The sequence below is a fragment of the Aulonocara sp. 'chitande type north' Nkhata Bay genome, linkage group LG8 (assembly GCF_057382095.1).
Source record: "Aulonocara sp. 'chitande type north' Nkhata Bay isolate Kocher_YH1m ecotype deep benthic linkage group LG8, A_spYH_male_GT1.1, whole genome shotgun sequence".
Classification (NCBI taxonomy): domain Eukaryota; kingdom Metazoa; phylum Chordata; class Actinopteri; order Cichliformes; family Cichlidae; genus Aulonocara; species Aulonocara sp. 'chitande type north' Nkhata Bay.
The window spans coordinates 12,512,555-12,521,784 of record NC_141351.1 but is presented as its reverse complement, the minus strand read 5'-3'; the positions used below and the strand labels follow the sequence as shown (position 1 = coordinate 12,521,784).

Here is a 9,230-nt window from a genome sequence, read left to right as displayed (position 1 = left end):
AAGAATTTAGGCATATGTTACTTTAAATATCATACTAAACACAGCTGAAGACCAAGCCCACACAGTATGTAAACAGCACTCCCAAACCGTAGCAGCCTGCCACATGTCGACGACATAAACCGCCACACTCCAAACTCTAATCAGGAACAGCTCAAGAGCCAAAGGACAAATACCATGTCCTCAGGCTGGAGTCATGCTGATCGTCATCTATGGGGCTGCTTTCTTGCATTTGCGCAATAACTCTAAAATTCTAAACATGCTGTGTCAGAGTTATGCTGAAAAACGTGTTTTCTTTTGTTGCAGCAGATAGCTTATGTTGTGAAGTGCCACAAAGTGCACATCAAACCATGTATATTAAAATGTGTGTCAAAGGAGTTGAAAGTATCCTTTAACATAAGCATTAACCCAATTAGAACGGTCGCAGATCTACACTTAAACTCTCATTATAGTGAGGCAGTATCGTTATACGCTTCTGTAATGAACGGAGTTTCTAAAGCAGCATAGTTGAGCACCTCTGAAACCTCAGCAGCACTTCGCCTGTCTCCTCTCACGACCCGTCCGCGACACCCATAATTCCCCGCGCCAGGACAAGATGGAAGAAAACAGCGACCGCCGGAGAACAATGTTTTGGCAATAAAACCCCAAAGCGGCGATTACAGAGAGAATACGGGCACGTTTGAAACCAGCTGCGGTCATGTGTAGGTGAGTGGGAAATTAAATTGGTTTTTAATCGGAGCGATTTTCTCTTAGGACTTTGTAGAGATTCGTGCGAACGATTGTCTGGCTCGGCGCAAACGGGGGATGCACGGAGAGCCAGCATCATTGTTTCTCTTCCACGGGCCGTAATGCGGGTTTTCAGTCGGGGCAGCTAACGGCTAACGAGCTAGCTCGTGGCAAGTTGATTGTTATAAACACAGCTGCTGCAAAGCACGCAGTTTTCATGTAGCTCGCTTATTAGGTCGGAAGTCCGCATGTACGAGGGGAAACGGGGAGGAATTATTTGATATCCGACTGTCCCGGTGAGCATTGTGTGGTTTTAATTGCAGCTAAAGTTAGCTATCAATAAACGGAGCGCCAGCGTCGCTCGCAGCCAGACAGATTTGATTTCACGAGCGTCATCAAAGCTGGGGAATTGGAGAATGAGCGTTTCGTTTCGCTGAGCTCACTTCAAAGCCAGCGTCCGTTTTAACTTCACGTTATTAGCCATTTCTTGTATTTTCCTGCCCAAAACGTGCCAGTTCACTTTTTAAAAAGCTCCCTACAAATAATGAAACTGGTTAATTTCATAAATATTCACCTTGATACCATTGAATCAGCGGTGCTGTTTTAGCGTGAGCTAGCTTGATAGCAACTATAGGTAACATGCTAAAAGATTATATTTCTTATCAAATTATGAATTGCTGACCACACACACGGTTATTTGGAGTCCTGTAACTCTGGGTATTGCTGTGACTTTTATTTGAGGGGCTGAGTTTTCGTTTCTGGGGCATTTTTAGGCGATTGTTTTGATTGAGGTCGCAGAGATGCGTTGTCTCATTGTGGTTAGTCGAGTAGCTAACTATGCTAACTAGCTGGCTAACTACTATGCATCACAAAAGCTCATCCGCTTTCTGTTGAACAGCAGTGTCACGTAGCCAAATGGTCAGCTGGTGCAGACCAAACAATAAATTCTTACGCTGCTTGTTCTCCACAAACACCGCGCTTACAGTCCCCCGACTGTGTCTGCGTAAAATCACTCCTGTCTGGCACGATTTGACCTAAATATCGTTTGTTTTAGGCAAGTGTACTCAGCCAATTAAATTGCCAGTACTGCAGCCCAGTGCCTCCAGCTTTTGCGCTCATGCTGGGTTTATTAGTCAGAGATGCAAGCGGTGTGGTCCAGCATGCATCAAAGTGCAAAACAATAGGGATGCACGTCTAAGCGATCAAGCTACTACGCCGATTTTATTTTGGCTGCCGTCCAAGTCACATGTGGAGTCAGATGTAGAACAATACGTGAGGAGGATTAAATATTTCAGATACAATCTTTGAATTTTTTTCACCTCCTCCTGCTGGTATTGAATATAAATGGTGTGGTTTTAGTGCCCCCTCAAAAAAGCTTAACAGTTTTGGGGTTTCTATGACTTTACTTCACTAAGCTCACATGCATTTATATTAATCCTTACCATGTCTTTTCTGGTATATTCAGAAAATACCTGTATTCCTTTATGTAAAATCAAAAATCTTCATTCACACAATTTTCAAACTTAAATTTCTTGATGAAACCTATCAAATTCTGTGGTATATTGAGTGTGTTGATGCAAGTTATTATAGAGTAATTCAGTCTATTGTTGTAATAGATGTTTTATTATGCTTGGTTGTAAATTATAAAGTGAGGTATTTGTTTTAAGTTGGACATATCGCACGATTTAATTTTTTTTTCCATTTGGAAACTGAATATATTTGTGCAAATCATACCCTGAGGTTTTCAGGTATCAAACCCAGTGTTTTGGTCAGTCCTAGAAAATTATGTAATAAATAAAAAGTTTAAAAATTTAGAGGTTATTGTAGGGCACAAAGGCTTTTGTATAATTTGGTAATTAGCCAATATGTAGGAATTATTTAATCAATAATGGTTTAATTTGTTGTAGCTCTGCTTTGTAGCTGTTATAGATTGAGGAAGTGATGCTGTGATAAGGACACACATCAAAATGAAGTGGTTTGTTTGGATCTGTGAACTCTCGTGCCTGTTATCATGAACACGGCTTTTTATCTGTTCTCCCTTTCAGGATATTCTCCTCCTGCATTCCTTTTTAGATTAATTACCCTCCTCCCCTGCACAAAGGAAACCTACCACCATGAGTATTATTCAGGACAAGATAGGCAATGAGTTTTTGCGAAACGGAGGCATGGACCCCAATTTTGCACCAGGTATGCTTATGTTCAGCCACTTACCGCCAGTCACCAGCTTTACACGGCTGGCCTCGCAGTCCGTCATGGGCGAGTTGCCCCAGGAGATGATCCTGAAGAAAGAACGTGACTCGCCTCCAGAACACCAGGGCGGCACCGCTGCAAACACAGGGGGCTTCCTTCACAGCATGGGCATTAAGCAGGAGCGGCCAAGTGAGCTGGATTACCGTATGCCCCTCTACGGCGTGGGTGGAGCACAGGGGGTGAATTGTGGTGGAGGGGGCGCAGGGAAGAGTGGTACTGACATGGCAGATATGTCTTTTGGAACCCACCACCAAAATCACCAGAACATGCTCCTGCATGACCTCAGCCTCAGCAATGTCCGCACCCTTGGAGAACCGGTGAGATGGGGTTGCTTTTTTTAGATATTATTTCAGATTTATTGTTGTTTAGTTTAGTGTAAAATTTTCCAGTTTCCTTGTTTCTGCTTGGTTTCTTCCCTTTACTTTCAGGGTGGAAATTTTCATATAATGGTGCCTGGTTGGCTGTGACAGCAGTGATAACAGCCATCTGTTAACTGCGTGTATCAGAATCAGAATACTTTATTAGTCCCTAAGGAAATTATGTGGTTACAGTTGCTCAAAGATAATAAGAACCACAATGAACTGAACTAAATTAAATAATCCAATGCTTGTTGTGTTTGCCTTTAGATGTCTGGGAGACAAGTTAAAGAGCCAAAAGAGTCGTCAGGTAGAAGAGGACGGAAGAGCAATGGAGATGGACAGGGAGGCAAAGCTCGAAGGAAACGCAGTGATGCTGCAAAGGTCGGTGACTTTTCTAGACTCATTATACAAGAAAATGATGTGCATTGTTAGTTGAAAGGTATCCTACAGTGTTGATTCAAATCAGCAAATTATTATTATTATTATTATGAGCTTATACTCATGTTTTTTGTATTTTGTTTCTGTTTTTTTCCCCTTCTAGAACTTGATGCTGGATGCAGATGGAGCCTGCCTATCCCCCAACTCTAAACCACATATCTGTGAGCACTGTAATGCTGCCTTCCGCAGCTCCTACCACTTGCGTAGACACGTGCTCATACACACAGGTGAGAGACTTTCAGTGCTTCTTGACACTGTTTTCATGCATTTAGACAATAAATACATTCAAATGATTTTTTTTTTTGTTGAAGTTGCTTTGCAATGCTTTAAGTTGGGGGGATATGAAGTGATGAGAGATGCAAAAAGGATGCGTTAAATCAGTAACAGAACAGAGAAAGCTACAAGTGCCTGTTTCTTGTGTCTGTTTGCTTTATAACACATCTGAAGTTTGTATAAATCACATAGCTCCAGATTCATTTCAAGGTAGCTGGAATCTACCATTAGGGGTAAAGATCTGTTACCAGAATTTGAGGAATGAAAATGAAATTTGGATTTGTGATGTGAGGGATCTACACATGTGGCGTTGTGCTCTTCACCACAAGCACCTGGGGCCTCTTTTGAAACCAGACAGTCACTAAAGCCAGCGTTGAGTCACGGATTACTCATGTCTATCTGGAAATCTTAATCATTCTCTGTGCTGGGAATTCCTTACTTAGCTCATTGAAGTAGAACTCATAAACCATTTAATGGAAAATCCATCCAATATGAGTTTTATTTTGAAACCATTTCCTTGTTTTTCCATTATTACAGACATTGATTTGTAATAGCATCTTTGCAATGTAATGCAATCTGCAATCTGTAATGCAGTGCAGTTTCTCAAACATGCTAATATGTTGTTATATCTACTGGTTACTGCACCTCTCTCACAGGTTTCTTTATATTTGCGCAACCCGACCAGAATAGCATAGATTTTATTGTGACTTCAGTTATGGCGTGGGCTGGGATTTAATTAATGTGGTGAGCGGATGGTTGTACTCTTGACTGCACAGGTGAGAGGCCTTTCCGGTGCAGTCAGTGTAACATGAGCTTCATTCAGAAGTACTTGCTCCAGCGGCACGAGAAGATTCACAGTGGTGAGTCCCGACACAGTAACTCAAATAAATGGCTCTACCAGAACAGGGTGTTTATTTTGTAAACTTGTTGGGAGTTGCACAGGCCCTGATGCTGTCACTGCTGTATTTTTCAGGGGAAAAACCTTTCAGCTGTGACCAGTGTAACATGCGCTTTATCCAGAAGTACCACATGGAGAGGCACAAAAGGACACACAGTGGCGAGAAGCCATATCGCTGCGACACCTGCCAACAAGTAGGCACTTTGTAGTCTCTCTGTCTCTGTTTAGTTTTGTGTACATTTCCTTGAGCTTTTAAATATGTTTGAAATCCTTTTTCTTTCAGTTGTGCATATATTATCATAATTTGCATCTGAGCATTTATATCTAAGCCACTCTTAAGCCCTGGTCTTAATGGGATTAGCTGTATCACACAAGAGGTCAGCGAATATAAAGTTCTGTTGTTCAAATTCAGTGGTTATGTTCCCAGCTGCTTATCACTGCAGTGTATTTTCTGTTAAAATTTCAAAAAGGGGATTTTAGAGATACTAATGTCCATCAGCGGAGACTAAACCCACATTTCTCTCTTTTAGTTTTTCTCAAGAACAGACCGGTTACTGAAGCACAAACGGACTTGTGGAGAAGCCATAAAGAAGGGCCTAGACCCAAGCATGCTGGAGCTCAGCGAAGCAGAGCTAGGCCAGGGCAGCTATTCACTCACTCAGGGAAACTCTACCACCTCTGGACGCAGGAGAGCAAAGTCCAAAAATGGGGAGGGCAGCGAACGCAAGAGAAAGAAGAATGCCTCGGCGGCAGCGGCCTCATCTTCTGGGGGGATGGCCCGTGACTTGGGCCTGCAAGATTTCAGCATGGACCCCTCGGGCTCTGACCAGGTCATGCCGGGACGTACTCCCAAATTGGTGTTTAAAAAGGCTGGCCGTAAGGGACTTGATAAGGGCCTCCTTTCTCTGGAAGATGGTTCTGATGGACAAAAACTGTTGGGTCAGAAGCCCAGCTCCATGGATCACGTGGAGGCTTCTGGCCTAGATAACATGGGTCTGCTTCAGGGACCCGGGGGCAACAAGCAGGGGCCCACCACCAGCAGCAACTATGACGATGCAATGCAGTTTGTGAAAAAGCGGCGCTACCTCCATGCAGTTAACAATGACTTTGGAGCTGGCTCCCTGCACATGGCATCCCAGGGCAGTAGCGTAATACAGGGCTCCCTGGGACCTGAGCCCACCCTGGCCATGCTAGACTCCTCGCCGCTGGAACTGAAGCACGACAAGTCGGGCATTCCAGATGAGGTATTGCAAAGCCTGCTAGACCATTATAGCCATAAACCAGAGGGAACACACCACCATGATGTGACTTTTGACCTGTCAGACCACCCACACCATGTGGACCTTCAGCCAGCAGCTCCTGTTACTCCGGAGTTGGAGGATGACTCGCCGAATGGTGGTGACAAAACGGCAGTGATGAGCGAGTACTCAAAGTTCCTCCTGCAGGCTCTGGAACGCACCAGCCATAGCGGACCCTTCCCCAGCCTCGGTGCAACAGGGCCCTTCCCGCTCCTCTCGAGCAGCTCCAGTCCCACAGGGCCCCTGTTCTCTGACAAACACGTGTACACCACATCCCCACTGGACTGTGGCTACCCGCCTGCTGTCCCCTCCCCGCTGCCCATCGCTGCTCCTTCATCAACCGCCTCCTCGTCCTCCTCAAAATCCCACTATGGTATGCTCGTTGGATCCCCCTCCCAGACAGGCTACCACCTAAGCTTGGAATCTGCTAGCCACCAGCAGCTGACTCCATCTCAGGAGCTCACTGAGCAGTTGGAGAAGCAGCACTCACCTGGCACCTTCAACCTACCTCCCCAGGACCTCACTGCCCCGGCAGAGAGCTCCAAGGGGCAGCAATCCAAGGCTGGAGGAAGCGCTCCAGCACCCACAAATGGCTCCACCTACCCAGACCTGTCCCCACTGAACCCCCCGAAAGAAACCACATACCAGATTGAGAACTTCGCTCAAGCCTTTGGCTCCCAATTCAAGTCAGGACGTCGGACCCCTCTGAGCTACGGCAGTGATCCTGGGACAGAGGTCGACCATCGAATACGGACTCCAGTGTCAGAATTCTCAGGGTATACCAGTTTGTTAGCTGACATCAGTGAGCCAGTGAGTACAGGATCAAAAACCCCGACAAGCCAAAGTTTCAGATAAGGGTCAAACGAGGTGTATCCAGTAAGGGGGGGCTGTTCTGTTACATAAAAGCCCCCCTCCACCATCCTAATTTTGTTCTTGTAGCAAACTTTTTTTTTTTTAACACTGCCATTAAATGTTAATACAGAAATGACCAGGGAGGGTCTTCCATGGCCTCAAATGCAATTTTTTAAAAAAAAATCATTTTTATTATGTAGTCGCTTAATTTTCTGTTCAAGAGTAGTGATTTTTGATATGAACGTACCGTAGATATAAATGTAATTTAAAACATTTAGATGGTAGCTATGAACTTGCTGTTGTTTTTTTGTTTTCTTCATCTTCTGTACCCTTGTTTTACCAATCATCATACAATTGTAAAGTAATAATAGTGTTGATGATTTCAGTAATAATAACATTTGTGTCAGGGAAAGGCCCAGAATTCAAATGGCAAAAAAAGTATATATTGTCTGTTACAAGAAACGTATTAACTCAGGAAAATAGGCAAAATTGTGTAATAAGACTTTGTATTATGAGATGCAATTAGCACAGTTTTACAGGTATTCTTGATACTTCAAAGCTTTGATTTTTTTTCTTCGTTTTTTTTGGGAGGGGTGGGTTTATTTAACTTGTCAGAACAACGAATTACAATAGGTGATCATCTATGGTTTCTACTGCGTATAGCTTTGTCGAGATTATGGTACTGTTTTGTAAATGTGAAGACATTCACATTATTATTATTATTTTTTAGTTGAGCGCCACATGTACATCAGTTAGGATGATTTGTAGCAAAGTCTAGTGCATTGTTTTCACACCGCTCTGAAGTGAAGAGGATGTTTGAACATCACTGATTGGTCAGTGTCAGTTGATGAAGTCTGTGCAAACACTCTCTGCTTCTGCGCAGCAGCTTGGTTGTCGAAGTAACTCTGCACCACCGTTACAGCCATCTGTTTTGAGAGTGAACGCCAATCTCTGTGATCTTTTCAACGTGCTGTTGGAGAAGTGATTTTAACTCCGTTTTTTCCTTTTCTTTTATTTTTGGGTTATTTTCACCACTTTTCTACTCCACTCCTTGCTGTTCATTTGTGTCAGTGGAATGAAACAAGCACTTTTTAAAAAACAAAAACAAATCATCATTGGAAACAACAATAACCCATTCAATTTGCATATGTGATACGTCATTATTATGCTAATGATCATTAATATTATTTTAAGAGGAGAAAACTGTGAATGGGATTTGGGGAGGGAGGGATAGAAGGGTGGGTAATGGGGAGGGAGGGAGGTGAGGGTGGGTTATTTGATGGGCTTTGATAGGGTTTGACTAGGCATGACTGTGGGCATTTAAATGTATTTTGATGTGATGCCTTTCTCAAGGCTAGAAGATTTTGGGTGGGGGGGTTGGGTTGTGTTTTTTTTTTTCCTTTTTTTTATTTTGTTACGGTTTTTCGGGTGATGTTAAAAAAAAAAAAAGATTTGCCATAATTTTTGTTATACAATATTTTGAGAGTACCTCTTTGTATTTAAGTGTTTTCGAGAGATGGGCTGACATGCTGGAACCCCTATATCTTTAAACGTATGAGTATGTTGACAGCATACTTTTACCATCTTATTTATTTTTCGCTAGTCACAACTGACTTTGCAGATTTCTTGTTTTTTGTTTTGTTTTCTTTTTTTTTTTCTTTAAGGCAAGTAATCACCGGACCTACAGCCAATCCCTCTCATTTGTTATGATTTGCTTAAAACACACTGATGTAGTAACTCCAAGGAATCGGTTCGGTTATACAGTTAAGAAAGAGAAAAAGTTATGTCCACCTCCCTTCCCCATAAATGCAGCCCTGCACTCGCAAGAATAAACAATGGCCTTCTTTGTCTTCCGTGGCTAAAGCCATTTTGTCCCGGCAGCCAGGGTTGATATTTAATTTAGTTGATTTCCTGTGAGCTGTAGCCCCCACTCCTCTTTCCTTTTCCTATGTCTGTGAGCTCCACAGCCAAGAGACTTTGAAGCTGCTCAGATCACAGGGAACAAAGACTGACTGACCAGCCACTTCACTCCAAACACACACTATGCTTTTAAAGTAGAGGGGAATAAAAGAAAAAAAGAGTGGGTGAAATGGAGGGGGGGGAAAAGACAAAAAGATTGACCTAAATATACCTCATATC

General features: G+C 43.1%; 1 protein-coding gene across 2 annotated transcripts; it reads left to right on the top strand.

Moving 5' to 3' along the window:
- The first annotated feature begins 499 nt into the window (after positions 1-499).
- znf281b (zinc finger protein 281b) lies at positions 500-8,311 on the top strand. Of its 2 annotated transcripts, none has more exons than XM_086303639.1 (7): positions 500-702; positions 2,769-3,290; positions 3,600-3,713; positions 3,874-3,997; positions 4,820-4,903; positions 5,017-5,135; positions 5,472-8,311. In XM_086303639.1, the coding sequence occupies exons 2-7, from the start codon at positions 2,838-2,840 to the stop codon at positions 7,092-7,094; spliced, it is 2,517 nt and encodes an 838-aa protein (XP_086159765.1). In that variant the 5' UTR covers positions 500-702; positions 2,769-2,837; the 3' UTR covers positions 7,095-8,311. The 2 variants fall into 2 exon arrangements, with proteins under 2 accessions (XP_086159765.1, XP_086159766.1); XM_086303640.1 differs by lacking the exon at positions 500-702 and adding an exon at positions 715-1,019.
- Positions 8,312-9,230: the final 919 nt, after the last annotated feature.